This window comes from Fusarium poae, assembly GCF_019609905.1.
Source record: "Fusarium poae strain DAOMC 252244 chromosome Unknown contig_3, whole genome shotgun sequence".
In the NCBI taxonomy this organism is placed as follows: Eukaryota; Fungi; Ascomycota; class Sordariomycetes; order Hypocreales; family Nectriaceae; genus Fusarium; species Fusarium poae.
The window spans coordinates 297,057-315,818 of NW_025408661.1; the positions used below are offsets into that span (position 1 = coordinate 297,057).

An 18,762-nucleotide genomic window follows, 5' to 3' on the forward strand; every position below is an offset into this window, starting at 1 on the left:
GATCCTTGAATTTTGTTCCCCTCTCGCTCCTCCTTGGACTCTTTGCGAAAAGCCTCAAAGTCTGGGCGGTGGGAGGTTGGCATAGCCGGCCATGCTTTGAGAAGAATCTGGAGTCTCTGCTGGCGAGTCTTCTTTGTCCATCTCTTTTGAATGGTAGCCTCATGTCGCTCAAGAATACCCTTCAGGGAGTTGTAACTCGTAAAGATCTTGGATGAATAGTCTGTAGCTTGTTGCCGAACCTTGGCGGGTGAGGGAAGCTCAGGCATGGGACCCCCCATTGCGCTGAGGAACGATTGTGGGTTAGACCAGTCAATGTCTGGCATTGAAGGACCTTGCTCATCGAGTAGTCTTGCCTCCGCTGAGAAGGGATCAAAGTGGAAATCCCGTCTGAGATTCATTTTCTATTTACTAACGCTCGAGCGTAGGGATACAGTTGAAGCTTGATAGTAAGTAACTGAGACAACTTTTTGTGCGGGGTATCATCACGTGCTCGCCAGCAATTCCTTCGACTAACGATCGAACGCAATATGAAGTAAGCCTGGAGCTGTCGCTAATACTCGCTTGATCTCGGCCTTGTTTTCCTCGTACACCTGAAGAATACGCCTGCGGACGGTATTGTGGGTAATATGCGCTTCGGTTGTCTTCACGAGTGGATTAAGATATTCGAAAGCGGCGCGGAGGTATGGATCTTCACTTTGTCGGAAAGAAGAGTTGCTGTTGATGATCCACGAGACTACCAAACGCTGGAAGTCTAGCCGATCAAAACGGCCAATGATCTGGTTTGCGATCTGCTGCTCTCGCGCGTCACGGGTATTCAACTTCATCATCTCGGCGATATTCCTCGATGGTGTCTTCTCCTTTGCTTTGCTAGGCGGCTTCCGTCTTCCGGAAGGGTCACAGACCTTGTGGTCATTCCAGAGATGAATCTCCGCGTTCTGCGTACCGCTCGAGGCCGCCGAATGAGGGTTTGGCCTGCGACTGTCAACACAGACCTTGCAAACCCATCGCCGCTTTGTATCGTCATCGCTCTTCTCGATATCGTAGCCGAATTGCCATATCCACGACGATGTAGACGCACAGCGTTGGGATTGCGTGTAGCCAGGGAAGTCTTTCCAAGGGAAGAGGTCCCACGAGTTCTTCTTATCCTCTTGGTCTGGCGGCTCGAGCACCATAGAGCTGATAATTGGGCTCTCAGCCATTCTACGCGGTACAGAATGCAGTTGCATGGAGATGCTGGAACGCGGCACCATGACGCGAAATGTCCACGACCCAATAGCTGTTATGTTCTGTTTAAAAATACCTTAATTTGTATGTGAAAATGCCTGGTATATAGGTACTTGAGATCTCTACCGACCATGGCCAAGTTGGTCTACCCTGAATTACAGGGTATTTTAGGGACTAGGCTAGGGAACCCCCTACCAGTCCATCCCCCTGCTTCCATTTCCACCTATCCATTCCACGGAACCCTGGCGTGGATGGATGGATTATGTAACGGCCAGCTCCATTGAATGGATGGAAATGGATGCACGGACCATCCATTTCCACGCCGTGGATACGTGGACGGTGGACGTGGAATGGATCGCCAGCCTGGCCTTGGCGTAATAGGATCACGCTGTTGGGCGTGAGTCGTAAGGCTACTGTTTAGTGATTGTGATTTCCGCGTCCTTGTCGAGAAGCAGCTTGACGACAGCGTCATGCCCGTAAGCCGCCCATGGTAACGGTGTCCGATCACCATTGTCTTTCGCATCGACTTTCGCGCCCTTGTCGAGAAGCAGCTTGATGACAGCGTTATGCCCCTTCTCAGCCGCCCACGATAACGGTGTCTGACCATACCCGTCTTTCGCATCGATTTCCGCGTCTTTGTCGAGAAGCAGCTCGACGACAGCGTCATGCCCCTTCTCAGCCGCCCATGATAACGGTGTCCGATCACCATTGTCTTTCGCATCGATTTCCGCGTCTTTGTCGAGAAGCAGCTCGACGACAGCGTCATGCCCCTTCTCAGCCGCCCATGATAACGGTGTCCGATCACCATTGTCTTTCGCATTGATTTCCGCGTCCTTGTCGAGAAGCAGCTTGACGATCGCCTCGTGCCCGTTCTCAGCCGCAAATGATAACGGTGTCCGATCATCTTCGTCTTTCGCATCGATTTCCGCGTCCTTGTCGAGCAGCAGCTTGACGATTGCCTCGTGCCCGTTCGCTGCCGCCCATAATAACGGTGTCCAATCACCATTGTCTTTCGCATTGATTTCCGCGTCCTTGTCGAGAAGCAGCTCGACGACAGCGTCATGCCCCTTCTCAGCCGCCCATGATAACGGTGTCCGATCACCATTGTCTTTCGCATTGATTTCCGCGTCCTTGTCGAGAAGCAGCTTGACGATCGCCTCGTGCCCGTTCTTAGCCGCCCATAATAACGGTGTCTGACCATACCTGCTGTCTTTCGCATTGATTTCCGCGTCCTTGTCGAGAAGCAGCTTGATGACAGCGTCGTGCCCGTTCTTAGCCGCCCATAATAACGGTGTCTGACCATACCTGCTGTCTTTCGCATTGATTTCCGCGTCCTTGTCGAGAAGCAGCTTGACGATCGCCTCGTGCCCGTTCGCTGCCGCCTGCCATAACGGTGTTTGTCCGTACCTATCCTTGGCGCCTGGGTCGACCTTGCCAGTATCGAGTAGCAGCTTGACGGTTGCCTCGTGCCCGTTCCTAGCCGCAAATGATAACGGTGTCCGATCATCTTTGTCTTTCGCATCGATTTCCGCGCCCTTGTCGAGAAGCAGCTTGACGATCGCCTCGTGCCCCTTCTCAGCCGCCCATGATAACGGTGTCTGACCATACCTGCTGTCTTTCGCATTGATTTCCGCGCCCTTGTCGAGAAGCAACTTGATGACAGCGTCATGCCCCTTCTCAGCCGCCAGCAATAACGGTGTCCGATCATCTTCGTCTTTCGCATCGATTTCCGCGTCCTTGTCGAGAAGCAGCTTGACGACAGCGTCATACCCGTTCCCAGCCGCAAATGATAACGGTGTATTACCATCCTCGTCTTTCGCATCGATTGCCGCGCCCTTGTCGAGAAGCAGCTTGATGACAGCGTCATACCCGTTCCCAGCCGCAAATAACGGTGTCTGACCATACCCGTCTTTCGCATCGATTTCCGCGCCCTTGTCGAGAAGCAGCTTGACGATCGCCTCGTGCCCGTTCGCTGCCGCCTGCCATAACGGTGTTTGTCCGTACCTATCCTTGGCGCCTGGGTCGACCTTGCCAGTATCGAGTAGCAGCTTGACGGTTGCCTCGTGCCCGTTCACAGCCGCAAATAATAACGGTGTCCGATCATCTTTGTCTTTCGCATCGATTTCCGCGCCCTTGTCGAGAAGCAGCTTGACGATCGCCTCGTGCCCCTTCCCAGCCGCCCATGATAACGGTGTCTGACCATACCCGTCTTTCGCATCGATTTCCGCGTCTTTGTCGAGAAGCAGCTCGACGACAGCGTCATGCCCCTTCTCAGCCGCCCATGATAACGGTGTCCGATCACCATTGTCTTTCGCATTGATTTCCGCGTCCTTGTCGAGAAGCAGCTTGACGATCGCCTCGTGCCCCTTCCCAGCCGCCCATGATAACGGTGTCTGACCATACCCGTCTTTCGCATCGATTTCCGCGTCTTTGTCGAGAAGCAGCTCGACGACAGCGTCATGCCCCTTCTCAGCCGCCCATGATAACGGTGTCCGATCACCATTGTCTTTCGCATCGATTTCCGCGTCTTTGTCGAGAAGCAGCTTGATGACAGCGTCATACCCGTTCTCAGCCGCCCATGATAACGGTGTCCGATCATACATGCTGTCTTTCGCCTCGATTGCCGCGCCCTTGTCGAGCAGCAGTTTGACGACAGCGTCATGCCCGTGCCTGGCCGCCAATGATAACGGTGTCTGATGATGCTCGCTGTGTTTCACATCGACTTCCGCGCCCTTGTCGAGCAGCAGCTTGACGATAGCGCCATGCCCGTTCGCAGCCGCCCATGATAACGTTGGCAGATCCATCCTTTTTCTTGGCACACCGATTTCCGCGCCCTTGTCGAGCAGCAGCTTGACGACAGCGTCATGCCCGTTCTTAGCCGCCAGCAATAACGGTGTCCGAGAATAATTGCTTCTCACATCGACTTCCGCGCCCTTGTCGAGCAGCAGGTTGACGACAGCGTCATGCCCGTACTCAGCCGCCAGAAATAACGGTGTCTGACCATACCTGCTGTCTTTCGCCTCGATGTTCGCGCCCTTGTCGAGAAGTAACTTGACGATACCGTCATTCCCGTTCTCAGCCGCCAGCAATAACGGTGTCCGATCATCTTCGTCTTTCGCCTCGGTGTTCGCGCCCTTGTCGAGCAGCAGGTTGACGATACCGTCATGCCCGTTCTCAGCCGCCAGCAATAACGGTGTCCGACCATACTCACTGTCTTTCGCCTCGATGTTCGCGCCCTTGTCGAGAAGTAACTTGACGATACCGTCATTCCCGTACTCAGCCGCCCATGATAACGGTGTCCGACCATACTCACTGTCTTTCGCCTCGATGTTCGCGCCCTTGTCGAGAAGTAACTTGACGACAGCGTCATGCCCGTACTCAGCCGCCAGCAATAACGGCATCCGTCCATCCCTATCCTTGGCGTCTGGGTGGACCTTGCCAGTATCGAGCAACAGCTTGACAATTGCCTCGTGCCCGTTCGCTGCCGCCTGCCATAAAGGCGTCTGTCCATCGTCGTCCTTGGCGCCTGGATCGACTTTGCCAGTATCGAGGCCAGTATCGAGCAGCAGCTTGACGATTGCCTCGTGCCCGTTCGCTGCCGCCTGCCATAAAGGCGTCTGTCCATCGTCGTCCTTGGCGCCTGGATCGACTTTGCCAGTATCGAGGCCAGTATCGAGCAGCAGCTTGACGATTGCCTCGTGCCCGTTCGCTGCCGCCTGCCATAAAGGCGTCTGTCCATCATCGTCGTCCTTGGCGCCTGAATCGACTTTGCCAGTATCGAGTAACAGCTTGACGATTGCCTCGTGCCCCTTCACTGCCGCCAGCAATAGCGGTGTCCGTCCATCCTTATCCTTGGTGTCTGTATCGACTTTGCCAGTATCGAGTAACAGCTTGACGATTGCCTCGTGCCCGTTCGCTGCCGCCTGCCATAACGGCGTCCGCCCATCCTTATCCTTGGCGTCTGGATCGACTTTGCCAGTATCGAACAACAGCTTGACGATTGCCTCGTGCCCGTTCGCTGCCGCCTGCCATAAAGGCGTCTGTCCATCGTCGTCCTTGGCGCCTGGATCGACTTTGCCAGTATCGAGGCCAGTATCGAGCAGCAGCTTGACGATTGCCTCGTGCCCGTTCGCTGCCGCCTGCCATAAAGGCGTCTGTCCATCCTTATCCTTGGCGTCTGGATCGACTTTGCCAGTATCGAACAACAGCTTGACGATTGCCTCGTGTCCCTTCGCTGCCGCCTGCCATAACGGCGTCCGTCCATCGTAGTCCTTGGCGTCTGGATCGACTTTGCCAGTATCGAGTAACAGCTTGACAATTGCCTCGTGTCCCTTCGCTGCCGCCTGCCATAACGGCGTCTGTCCATCCTTATCCTTGGCGCCTGGATCGACTTTGCCAGTATCGAGCAGCAGCTTGACGATTGTCTCGTGTCCCTTCGCTGCCGCCAGCAATAGCGGTGTCCGTCCGTACCTATCCTTGGCGTCTGGGTCGACTTTGCCAGTATTGAGCAGCAGCTTGACGATTGCTTCGTGCCCGTTCGCTGCCGCCTGCCATAACGGCGTCCGCCCAGCCTTATCCTTGGCGTCTGGGTCGACTTTGCCAGTATCGAACAACAGCTTGACGATTGCCTCGTGTCCCTTCGCTGCCGCCTGCCATAACGGCGTCCGTCCATCGTAGTCCTTGGCGTCTGGATCGACTTTGCCAGTATCGAGTAACAGCTTGACAATTGCCTCGTGTCCCTTCGCTGCCGCCTGCCATAACGGCGTCTGTCCATCCTTATCCTTGGCGCCTGGATCGACTTTGCCAGTATCGAGCAGCAGCTTGACGATTGCCTCGTGTCCCTTCGCTGCCGCCTGCCAGAACGGCGTCTGTCTATCCTTATCCTCGGCGTCTGGGTCGACTTTGCCAGTATCGAACAACAGCTTGACGATTGCCCCGTGTCCCTTCGCTGCCGCCAGCAATAGCGGTGTCCGTCCGTACCTATCCTTGGCGTCTGGGTCGACTTTGCCAGTATTGAGCAGCAGCTTGACGATTGCTTCGTGCCCGTTCGCTGCCGCCTGACATAACGGCGTCCGCCCATCCTTATCCTCGGCGTCTGGATCGACTTTGCCAGTATCGAACAACAGCTTGACGATTGCCTCGTGTCCCTTCGCTGCCGCCTGCCATAACGGCGTCTGTCCATCCTTATCCTTGGCGCCTGGATCGACTTTGCCAGTATCGAGCAGCAGCTTGACGATTGTCTCGTGTCCCTTCGCTGCCGCCAGCAATAGCGGTGTCCGTCCGTACCTATCCTTGGCGTCTGGGTCGACTTTGCCAGTATTGAGCAGCAGCTTGACGATTGCTTCGTGCCCGTTCGCTGCCGCCTGCCATAACGGCGTCCGCCCATCCTTATCCTTGGCGTCTGGGTCGACTTTGCCAATATTGAGCAGCAGCTTGACGATTGCCTCGTGCTTGTTCCCCGCCGCCAACCCCAGCGGCCTCCATCCGCCGTTGTCCTTGATAAGTAAATCTATCATTCCTTTTAGATTGTACATATCTCCCTTTATCCATTGGCCGCAATCCAAGGCTAGGGTTAACATGCTTCTCAATTCTCTCTCAAAAATTCCTATTGCTTTTCGGAGATTTTCCCCTGCCTCAGCTCTTCCCACGTCTTGCAGTGCCACTCCAGTATTCCATAACCTGGCCGCTTTGTCCACACAATCTTCCAAATCCGTCTTTAAGTATTTCGACACTAGGGCGCCCATGAAATATTCGTAGTCTTTCCAATCCTGCGGCTTGACTGGATTCATATCCCAGTTCCAGACAAGTAGGAAATCATGTGGGAAGGTTTTTATAGATCGTAAAAGCCCCGACTTGGTGTAGCTGCTCGCACCTTGTAGATCATCCGGAGAGGGAACTGAAATCATTATAACGGCCCAATAATCGGTGCATAGCCTAATGATTGTAGGATTTGACGCTCCTTGTAGAAGGCAGACAACATCCCCTACCTGGACAGATTTCGCTGAGGCCTGGAAGGTCCAGGGAGAATCTGGCCCCCTATAGCCAGACACATTCCTCCAATTGACGTTCACCTCCCGTCCGTCTTTCGAATCTTTGACTGAAGACACTTCGCCAAGAACGCAGCCCTTGCCCCTGATTACCGCTATCTCCTTATCGTTCCAAGTGTCTGCAGATACCTGTTCAGAGAAGAACTTGATCAGTCGCTTGAAGAGTTGTCCCCATGAAATCTCATAGTTGGCCGATAACCCTGCGATGCTAGGATCATCAGAGCTCATGCCGAGCAAGGCATAAACCTTGTCGCGGCGGTCAGTTGCTTCGCGAGTGTGGTACATATCCACCAGCTCACCTAGAGGGCATATGTCCAGGGAAAACCTGCCTGACCGGCCAGTTGCGCATCTAGGTCGGAAGACCGCACCCTTTATGAGATAGGATACTGAATGAATCAGAGGCCGCAGCTCTGGGTAGGTTTTGTAAGACAGGTCTAATTCATCCAGACCTGAACAGAACGTATATCCATCAATCTCGGTGGGGCCGCATTTGATCAGTACATGTCGAGCTGCGGCAACCTCCTGAAGTACCTGAATCGACTTTGTCAGTAATTTCAGTCAATATTGGTGAGCGCCTATTTCCTGACCCAGATGCGTTTAAACCACGGTCCTTCCAGCAGTCTAAGGATCGCTCTTTCGTTGGTTGAGCGCTTCATAGGTGAGGGCTCCGTTGGTGAGGGCTCCGTTGGTGAGGGCTTCGTAGGTGAGGGCTTCGTAGGTGAGGGCTTCGTACGCTTCTCTGCTGCGATGCGTATTTCTTCGAGGGCTTGGCCGCTGTCGGGTGTCGCTCCTCCAAGCCAAACAATTACACGACTTGCTTTGCTATAGATCTTCGCCATAGACTGAACTTGCTGTCCCTTTTCCTTTAGGTCTCCTTGGTTGATGCAAATAGCGTCTATCCATATGATTCGTTCAATGGAGCGATCTCGAAGATGTGATAGCGCCGCGTAAAGGTTTTCCCTGACGGACAAGTCGCAGCCGTCTATGGAAATAGACTGAGACATGCTCTCAGAACCCCATACGTAGGATAGAGCCTCGTACGGACGAGTGCTTTCTGAGTCCGCTAAGGCGCAGTCAAAGAGCTTGCATTTTATGGGGGCATGCTCGCCTTCATCTTCAGGCGGCAATAGCCGAAGCAAGCGAATACTGCCCTCCGGCAAAGAAGAGTAACAGTACAAGGACGGTGGACGAAATATGGCATACAGGAACTCGAACAATAGACGAAGCAAGCGAATACTGCCCTCCGGCAAAGAAGAGTAACAGTACAAGGACGGTGGACGAAACATGGCATACCGGAACCCGAACTGTGGGTGTTGAGATTCCGAAGTTGGGTGATTGTTGACCTTCTTTATCGCTCGTTAAGTGCTGCCTAAGAAACTTGCTTCAGGCTCCAGCTCGGGGGGCTGCCAATCGTAAATGCGGGTTCAGCTACGCGACACTGGAGGACTGAGGATGCATGGCGACCACACCAACTACTGATATAACCCCGGCGCTGAAGGAGTACATTAAATAATAGGTGGGGGTAAGAAATATACGGACAAACCGAAGGCTGCTGGCTGCAACTGCCATGGAACGAAAGGACAAAGTCTCGCGTCAACATTTGAAACCCCTGCGGGTTGTGCAATCGAGTCCACAACGACAACGACGACCATGTTTTGAGGGATATCTTGGCTCTGACCGATATTTGACCCATATTTCTGCCGCGACTCACGCCCTGTACTTACCCTGCATATGCTGACGTTTGCTTTCGTCCCGACACCCCGGTTGGGCTTGGCTTGGCTCTCTGCTCTGTATTGAGCCTTTTTTTCTTCTCTTTTTTGCGGCAAGCACGAGGGATGACCGACATCGTCATGCTCACGCATGACAATCAACGGCACAAAATCATTTGTCAGTGAACTGGACTCCCGCCTGGGACATCGTTCGTTCAAAGACAGACTGGTCTACGTGGAAGTGATGCGGTCCCGACAAATGACAATTCATCCCTGCCTGTCATCGATTTCGGCCCTAGGGACTGGCTAAGAATTATTCGAAAGGGTCAGCAAGTAACCTAGTACCGGCCGACAGGTGCACCGCCGAAATATTTCGGATCGCTTGAGATAAGCAGTCCTTGGACACTGACGGAACGTGCCTAGCTTCGGTCTAACTTGGATGGTCTGTATCCACATTGGCCGCTAGTCACTTTTAGCTTTGTCGTTAGCTCACATGACATTACAGCGAAGCACACCATGTGTACTGGATGCATCAATAATGCGTGAAGGTGGGTACGCAGATGACAAAGCTCAGAGGTCAACGTCAACAGGGATATGACAAAAAAGAAGGCAGAGAGAGGGAAGGCACAATCCAAAAAGAAGAACTGGCAACAACAAAAAAATAAAAAGGAAAGGAAAAAGAGATAGGGGAGAAGCGAAAGCCAGAAGCTAGGAGGCCTAGGTCAGCTTAGCTTGCGAGGCTAGTTCTCGGGCTTAGGCGACGCTAGAGCCGGGAGTCAGTAAGGATGCAATTAGCGCAGACTCTACCATGATTGTGATCATCCTCAAGGGCGATACACTCACTAAAAAGACGGTGAGCTTTTCCACATGGATCGCGACTACTCTAGTAGCCCCTAATGCGGTAGTTAATCGTCGTAGAGGCGTTGGCAGATGACATGGCTGCGCAACACAAGCAGCTTCGCCAATATGTTGATGGAGTACCAGAGGAGGAGCTTGGCCCCATGTATTCCGGGGCTCCGCAACTTTCATGGCACATACTTTTGGCGGTGTAGCCGGGTTAACCCTAAGCGAACCAGGACGACGCGCTGAGCTGGTTTGCTGATTCCAGCGAGAAGTTAACATCATTCGCAGTCGGCCAAGCGTTGAACTCGACGCATGGCAAACCCTAACGAACCGATTGACAGTTCTGTCTGTCTAAATGGCATCGATTTGTTTCTGTCGGGATTTGGAAAGCTGCTCCCTCCTGTATCGGCAATGTGAAACGGAAGTGCCCATAATACTTACGGCTGATACGACGGGCTTTTAGCTGTTACGTAAGAAGCGTTTTCTTACAAGTATATCTGTCGCCTTAGGTACATCATGAGTTGTGGGTGGGGTGGGTTTACAGTTGGCTGCAAAAAGTATTCGCAGGTGTGCAGATAAACCTCGACTCCAGTTAGTAGCTTCAATTAGCTTAGGTACTTGATACTAGGTTATCCTCCTGATAAATGTATGATGTAAAGTATTGAGAATCTGGCAAGCTACCCTTGACTAGCTTCCGAGCATCAGGGCTACCTGTACACCTGCGAATACTTTAGCGAGACTACAAAGGCGGGTCTTGGGGTCAAAGGTAGCGAGAAGCTTCTTGACGTGGCATTCTCCAAGGTGCGCTAGTGCCTCCGCAGCGGTTAGCTTGCTGTGAACAAATGCCTAAGCACTGAAACCACGACGTCATCCAAAACTGACAGAGTCAAGCAAACGGGGTTGGTTAGAAAAGAAAGGCTGGGAAGAGCAGTAGGGCTTTCTTTTGTGTAGAGTGGACGAAAAGCGGGGATACGTGGATAACTTAGCGTAGCTATAGGCCCTATGAGATCCGTTCTCCCGGGCGTAATGAACACTACTACTGTCAGTCGCCGCCCGCCATAGACCCGTCAAGTCGTGGATTATTTCACTCTCGAGAAACCCCGCATGACTCCACCATTTTTGTCCCAGCTGCTTGAATTTGGCCCTCACAATACGTGTTCCGAACATATGCCTGGATCTACAGCTAAACCCTCGAGGAAGGTAGCTCACCGCCGACGTCGTGAGTGTCCAAGTACCCAATCCAGTGTGTCCAACAACCAAGACAAGTAACTTGGTTGTTCGAGGTTGTTGGGCACACTGGCCCAATCTGAGAAAGAGAAGCTAAGTTTCTGTGACAGAGGCACCACCTACTCGCTTAGAGCATGTGACAGACAAACAGCGCGGGCGTCGACTGCAACTGAAGAACGAGCAATGCTGGGTTGGGACTCTGAAGAATTCAAGACGTTCGCCATCTTCAGGTGATCCTGGCGGACACGTCTATCTTTATTTTGTGAATAGAGACCAGTATTTTCTACAAGATAGTAAGCGGAAACATGTCCTTTGGGACAATATCGAGTTTAGGAAGGGATTTGATGTTGAGAATATAGATAAGCTGGCGAAGAAGGTGATTGAAAAGATTTTGCGCCAGTCGCAGAGGCACCACTCGATAGGTCAAATTTAAATCACTCAGGCTCAGTCTCTCACCCCGCACTACCACTACTGCTGCTGCTGCTGCTACTGCCACTAGATAGTACGTTCGTTATCTGAACCAAGCCAGGCTGTGCCCAAAGCTGTTTCACGACGCTCACAAGGCAGACAAGGCATTTGGTTGTTCAGGCGATTTTCCATTGCATACACAAACGAGCGTCATCTGAAAGGTCATATTTTCTTCCCGCGACAAACTGCTTAAATAGGCCCTCATAACCCTCGAGCTTTAACACCAGTACACTTTCCCAACTTGACGAACACGGATTGCTATCGGCATATTCATCATGGGGGAAACCCTTTTTATTTATTACAATGACTCCATTGACCCGGACAACCTAGCCGCCGCTATGGCACTGTGGAAGGCGACACACAAAAGGCCGGACACTCGCTTGATTTGGATTATAGAGCCTCGCCAAGTGTGCTTTGGACTATCCATGACAGCAAAGCAAGTATCCAGATGCCAGCATTTGATACAAGAGCACTTTCCGTCTCTGGGGAATCCTTTCAAGGTGCTTTTGGGTGGACTTATCGAGCAGGTGGATCTTGATAATATCAAAGGTCTCACAAAAGCTGATCGTCACCTGGTAAGCTCCCCTTCCTCGGATACCGTGTTATGAGGTTTATTGACTGGAGCATAGCTCAAAATGGCCGCGAAACCAGAATACGGTGCAAAGGACGATGCTGTACTCCATGGACGTCTCACTGCTTGGGATTTTGCTTCCTGTTTAGCCGAGTGGTCGAACAACGGCTCGAATGAAGTTTTCGTGGACTTTGAAACCCTAGATGAGATTCGGAATCCCGTGAATCTCAACGTTCACCATCACGAAGAGCTTGTCAATCGGAGCGCAGACGAGCTGAAGGCATACGACAAAAATCCTGAAAGAGCCTTTCTCACAGCGAACACAAAGCCTACGGAATTGGTACGAGGGATGCATCAGAAGAATTGAACAAGAGGAATGCAATTCGAACACGTCTGTACAGCCCCTTAACTTGAATGCTGTCCATGACGCAATCGAAGCTGCAGCAAGTGTTCGGTTCTTTGGGGGTTCCTCTTTGAGGATCTTGCGGCAGTTTCTTGATAAAGGACTGGCTGGCAGAATCAAATGCCACTTGCAAGTGGTGTGTCTCAAGTTGCGATAGACCAATTCCGTGTACTGACAATTGCCAGGGTTCCTGCGATATGTCGGCGAACCTATTCGCAAATCAGTTCAATATCGCCCTCAACCGAGAGGCTGCCAAAGCAGTGCTTAATCGATCAACAGAATTCCTAAAGTTTACTGTCGTACCTTCACACACAGCGCAAAGTATAAAATACTCAGCACTAGGCCTGAAGAATGTTGGAGGGCATTGCCTAGAAAAGCGAATCCTGGGCTTCAACTGCCGTGAGGACCCCCTCAAAATCGTCGCAAACAACGTCTCATTAGACGGACAATACTCTGGCAAAGCGTATCCGATGCCCGACTTGACCGCGTTCTTATGTGCGCTTATTCCCAAATATATGGAAGGTATGGGGTTCAAATTGAGATTCATAGAAGTCGATGAGAAGGATTCCAATGGCGCACTTCTCTTTAGACGTTCTGATAAGGGGATTGAAATGTACGACTGGAGCGAGAGCGACGAGGGGAAAACATTGACGGAGACTGAGGTGACGGGAGTCTTTGAAGCAACAGCAAAAGGTGGAGAGCCGCTGGTGTAAGACACATAAGGTAGCTAACTACCTACCCTATTTTTATTTTTATTTTTTAAACGTGTGTTCTACAGGGAATTCCAAGTTCAGTTTTAAAATTTCGATCTTCGATTTTTGTTCTCGCCCGCTAAAATAGTAACGTGATTGATTAGTATTGGAAGGGAAACTGAACCTGAAAAGCACTGTACTATCCCCCCCCCTTTAAATATTATTCTGTTCAAATACATTCTGTCCTGAATAATAACTCCCTGTAACTATGGAAATCTTCTGGGACATGAATTAATTACAAAATCATTTTGCCCAGGGCTGCCGTCAGATCAGATTAACAATCAGATATCAGATATCTCAATCAGATCAATCAATTCAAATACAACGCCTGTGCATCTGATATATCTGAATGGAGAGCAGCTACCCTAGAACCACCGGATCATCTATATGTTCCGGCTCCGGAGAGAGTGGCTCTTCCTGAAAAGTTACGATGTTACAGGGGTCAGCTGAGCTGATTGGTTCTGGACCATTGCCTACCGATATCTTAGGTAGAGGCGAATAAAAAGAAAAGAAAAGAAAAATAGAGTAGTTAACTAGTTAACTACATATATATTGGATGATGCATTACGTGGCTCAGAAACGCCTTTTCCCTGTTACCTTAGACCTGGCCTTTTTCTTTCCAATTTCCCTTTTATTCCTTTTTCGAAACTCGTCAACTTTTCTCTGGTGATTTTGCGTTAAGAAGACACTATGCTCAGGATGTCGCTCGAGCAAGGTGTTTAGCTTCTGATTATCGTTGTTGACGAGAATCATAAGCCTGTCCGCCTCTGTCTGGTCCCTCATACTATAAACCGTCCTACCTACCACAAAAAGATTGGCATACATGGGCTCCATAGTATATAGGTGCCTTTTGAGAATGCCAGTCCACTTAGCTTTTTCATGCCTTGGAGTTGAAATGTCAATGTGGTCAAAGGTGAATGGTATGGGCTTGCATTGCATTCGATAAGAGGCCTTTTTCTTATCGATGTGGCGCTGAGTAGCGAGAACCGTGTCATGAAGATTGTACTGGCTGGTGACCTTATTGCAAGCGGAAGCAAGCGAGCGAAGGCTCACGTTGTTCACTCCACCGTCGTCTTCCAACCCCCAGCCAGAATTGATGCCCTCAAAAGTTAGCTCAGTTGATTGGGAGACTTCTCCACATATTGAGCTTCGCAACGCCACAAGGTCTGCGCCTCCGTTTTCAGTTTGCAGTGGATATTCGGGATGGACAAAGCCAAATAGAGACATCAAATGACCAACTTCAGCCTGATCCAGGGCTTTGTTATACTCATCATCATTTCCCGAGGAGAGAAGACTTCCAAGTTGTGATTCATGATACATGCTGTAGCCACCGAGCTTCCAGCACGGCTCGTCTTCAATACCCTCTTTTATGGAATCTACCATTTTAAAGCTTCCTCCTGCTTTCTGGACAGCAACGTAAGTCCGCACTGGTGCCGAAGTAAGCTTGTATGTCGCCAAGCTCTCTAAATCACCGACAGTTTTCTCGTACCGCAGACGGGGCATACAAAGCGTAATTGGGATCTTGTACAGCCAGCAGAGCCTAATCAAGATCTGCATAGATGCGGAGAAAGACCCCACGATAATAGGGCAATCATTATGACCTGGAATGATCTTGTTGGCTTTCGAGAAGTGGAACACCTCTCGTGCTTGCTCTGGAAGGGTCTTGTAGGCCAGAGGCTCTGGACCGAAAGGCTTTTCCGAGTCCCTTTCTGGCAAAGTTTTAGCAGAGAGCTTGTCAATGAGCTCGAAAGAAGCATCGGTGAATGAAGTGCGTAGTGGGTACTCAGCATCATGATATTCTCCCATCCCAGCTGCACGTTGTCCCTTGCTCGTGGCGACAAGGACGTCCCCCAAACGACGATAATAAACAGTCAAACCACACTCCATAGTGCTGAGCACACTGAATGATGCAAGCGTCCGTGCAGAGCCAATAAACATTGTCCAGTCAGGACCTATAGTGTTAATAATTGATTCCATGATTTGGCTATAACGGTTAGAGTTATCAACATAAACATCTTGAACCTTGAAAACTTTGTTCCACGGTTTATCTTGAGCGTGATTGGTGCGATATTCGATAACAAGTGCCTTGAATTCCTCTAGAAGTTTGCTGTCTCTTAAGTACTTGATGACAAGGCGGCGAAGGATCAGGGCCAGGAGGGCGGTCTCGTGACATCTTTCGCCGCCCACCCTCGCGTCCAAAGAGCCCCAACCGTCTTTTATGACACCATCGATGGTCCATTCACCTGAGACGAGAAGGTTGATGGCATACTCTAAATCACGTTTCTTGAGAGCTTCCCAAGCATCAATGTCTCGGAAGGTATGTCCGTTTCTGGTTTTATTTAAGTGACTCATCGAGGGCGATAGATTTGGACAGTGACGTAGGTTTGCAAACAGATTCAGTGGCAAAAATTGTTTTCTCTAAGGTTGAAATTTATGCAACCATGCCAAAACATGGATCATCTGATTTCACGCCCGAGAGAGCACTTCCAGAGTCACGACGAACTGCATTGTCCGAGCCTTAAGTATCTCCATTGGACATAGGTCTCTAAATGTGTCATACTGAAAAGCTATGTTAGATAGGGCCCGGCGGCCTATTCTGGCTGAAAGGGTAATAGTCGCTAACGCCTACATACAGCGCTTGCTTTTCGTCCTTATTGCAAGCCCATGCTGTGCCACTTATGGCTGAATTTATGTCCGCATTTCCTAAAGCCCATTCATGGACCTTAGTTTCACACTATCAATGTGAAGTTCGTATCCTCAGGTCCATACAGCGCCTGCTCTTAATTACTCCCTTACTTTCTGTTCTGCTGTAATAAAAGGAAGGTGAAAGGTGTAGATCGCTGTATGGCAAGCCCCTCTATCTAGCTGCTACTATCTGTCGCTTCTATTGCTTGCGTTGACTTTCTGCTGTCGCTTTGTCCTGGGCTGTTGCATATTTGCGTGGTTGTCCATGTTAAAATGCCTCTTTCCCCTTACAACTAACGAAATGATATTCCACTTAGGTCAGTTGCCATTACACTGGCAAACCACTAAAGTATATCGGTCAGCATACTATCAAGCCTCCAGCAGCAGCAGTCTATTTTATAGCGGGGTTGTGGTTATAGGGTAATCCAAGCCTGGATTCGCAATAGATTAGCTCAATCAATAGGTATAACGACAAATGCTTACCAAATCCAGCCATTATACCGCCCTCATCAACGTTAACCGTGTTCTCAGGTTTGATCCAGCCATATTCTCTTTCCCGAATATTAAAGTACCAATTGACGGCGGCCGGGGTCAAACAATTGAACCTCGATGATTCCTGACGTTTTCCTACCTTGTTCTTTATGGGTGGATGGCGTTTCGCAAACCTGGCTAGCCAATGTACACCGATAGGCCGTTCCCTGTCTTGTTGTCGTAGGAGGACAGCGATGGTGGCGCGGACCCGACTGTGGGATGGAGCATAGCCTAGGGCCTCTTGCCGAAGTATCCAGGTAATCAATCATCCTGGCCTCTTGAGACTTGGATAACAGCCGGCCAGGATGGGTGACTTCAGATTTAGGCGGTATGCCTCTTAGTCGATCAGAAAGAGTGGTCTGGGGCATGCCATGCTTCTGGGCGGCCTCATGTTGCGAGAGTCCATTATCTGTGACAATACAATACAAGTCTATTATGCCCGGTAGGCCAACACCCAATGGGCTCTGAAGCTAAAGGTACATACACTTCGCTAGTTATTGCCTTATTCTCGTCAAGCCCATGAGAATCTAGCCTTGTTCTTTCCAGTCTAGTCACCCCTCTTCTCGACCCTCCTAGATGTTAGTAGTAACAAGCCAACTCGAAGCCCATTTCCTCCAAGTGTTCAGTTTCCTATCTTCGGCGGCTGAAGCGATGCCTGCTGTTGACCATTTGAGGGCGTCGGGGGTTATCGGTTAGTGTTGATAAAATGTTGCTATTTTAAGGGCGTCCCTGTCATCTCTGTTCCAGGCGACCTGTGGCGATCGCGAACCTGATTAACGAAATACGCGGACATAACGCGTGCACGGATAACCCAGCAACGTGCATGGGCCAGATTTGTTGTATTTCGTCGTCGAATTACCACCACGACTGCGTACAGTAAGTAGGTCTACTCACCATTCCAATAAGTGATAGGGGTAACTCAGGAGTCGCCAGGGGGTATGGCGGTCTTGCCACCGCAGCCACTGCAGCCACTGTAAGTTCAGACAGGGATGCGGCTAGTAATCAACCTATCGGTGTCCTGCTCATCCTACAAAAGCGGCTGCCCCCCCATTCATCATTTGACTCAGTTTGGTTCCTTTACCTTTCTCATTTGCTTCGGCCTTGATTGTTCCGCATTCTTACAAGTGAGTGAGGCTTTTAATACACGATGGTATCTCGCAAGGACCGAGTTTCAGTAGGAGGCAAAGCCCCATGACAGAACGAAAATGTAAGTGGAATCACGCCGCTCATTTCTGGCTTCAATAACAAAATCCTTATTGAAAGGTTGTCGCCGCCCGATTTCGTTTCATACACATAATTCAACATCTCGGAGAAGATCGGTGGCAAAAGCTCATGGCGATTACCAACTATCTAGATCAAAGAGAAACTGCCAAGGAGACGGTCTTGAAAATACTGGGGGATAACACCGAAGAAAAGCACGGAGATTTATCTATACTCTCTAGCACACAGATGATTGATGCTATATGCAGCGCCAAAGGCGAAAAAGAAAAGCAGCAAACATCATCTACGCCAGTCAGAACACCGAGGTACTATAATACGGCCAACATGCCGACACAACCCGTGGGCAATCTGTCGAAGTTATCTATATTGCCGCTCCTAGAGCTTTTTTCTTTTTTTTTTCTTTTTTTTTTAATTTACCATCCCCGATGTCTCATCCAATACCTACCCAAAAGGTGGTGAGAATTCAAATCAACATTCATAGTAAAGGAAAAGGAATTGATAATATAGGCATTATATGCATCGAGGGCATGGTAAGAATGTGTCAATCTTGTGTCGTATTGGAAGGATATAGGGTAGCAAGGCGTTTTAACAAAACGAGCCTCGAATCTAGAGAAGGCTGGGTCACATGACTATCTGAGACGCGAAGAAGCTTAGTGTAAATGTAGTCTCCTGAAAAGAGGGGAAACAAGAGACACAGAACAGACACACAATCAATCAACAAGTTCAATTCAATCAATTACAGGACCCATCGGCCTAGGATTCAGACTCATTGAATCGCTAATTAATCACCCCGATTTATTGCATCACTGAGCTCGGGGTTGATCATCCCGACACGCTGACCAGCATGGCCGCCAACCTTGCATTCACTTGGCACAGTCAGGGCCGACTTGAAGATTCTCTGACTTTGGTGCAAGGCTGCGTTCATCTGCGTCAAAAGAAGTTTCATCAAGATAATGAAGAGTTGAAGACAGGGGACTAGCGCACGAGCGGAGAGTGAGATTTAGTATATTACAAGCAGTCCTTGGTACAGTAGGGTGATTGACTGTAGATTTACTAGCAAAGTGCTCTCGCGATCCGTGTC

At 50.3% G+C, this 18,762-nt stretch overlaps 3 protein-coding genes across 3 annotated transcripts; 1 reads left to right on the forward strand and 2 right to left on the reverse strand.

The window, feature by feature from the left end:
• Positions 1 to 1,634: 1,634 nt before the first annotated feature.
• On the reverse strand, positions 1,635 to 9,002 carry FPOAC1_013716 (uncharacterized protein; the record flags this gene model as incomplete). The annotated part of the gene is made up of 3 exons (XM_044858057.1): positions 1,635 to 7,802; positions 7,859 to 8,334; positions 8,996 to 9,002. The coding sequence occupies 3 exons, from the start codon at positions 9,000 to 9,002 to the stop codon at positions 1,635 to 1,637; spliced, it is 6,651 nt and encodes a 2,216-aa protein (XP_044700881.1).
• A 2,854-nt stretch (positions 9,003 to 11,856) lies between these two features.
• On the forward strand, positions 11,857 to 13,205 carry FPOAC1_013717 (uncharacterized protein; the record flags this gene model as incomplete). Its single annotated transcript, XM_044858058.1, has 4 exons — positions 11,857 to 12,093; positions 12,148 to 12,429; positions 12,491 to 12,628; positions 12,678 to 13,205. The coding sequence occupies 4 exons, from the start codon at positions 11,857 to 11,859 to the stop codon at positions 13,203 to 13,205; spliced, it is 1,185 nt and encodes a 394-aa protein (XP_044700882.1).
• A 612-nt stretch (positions 13,206 to 13,817) lies between these two features.
• Positions 13,818 to 15,596, reverse strand: FPOAC1_013718 (uncharacterized protein; the record flags this gene model as incomplete). The annotated part of the gene is made up of 1 exon (XM_044858059.1): positions 13,818 to 15,596. One exon carries the CDS (start codon positions 15,594 to 15,596, stop codon positions 13,818 to 13,820), a length of 1,779 nt encoding a protein of 592 aa, XP_044700883.1.
• Positions 15,597 to 18,762: the final 3,166 nt, after the last annotated feature.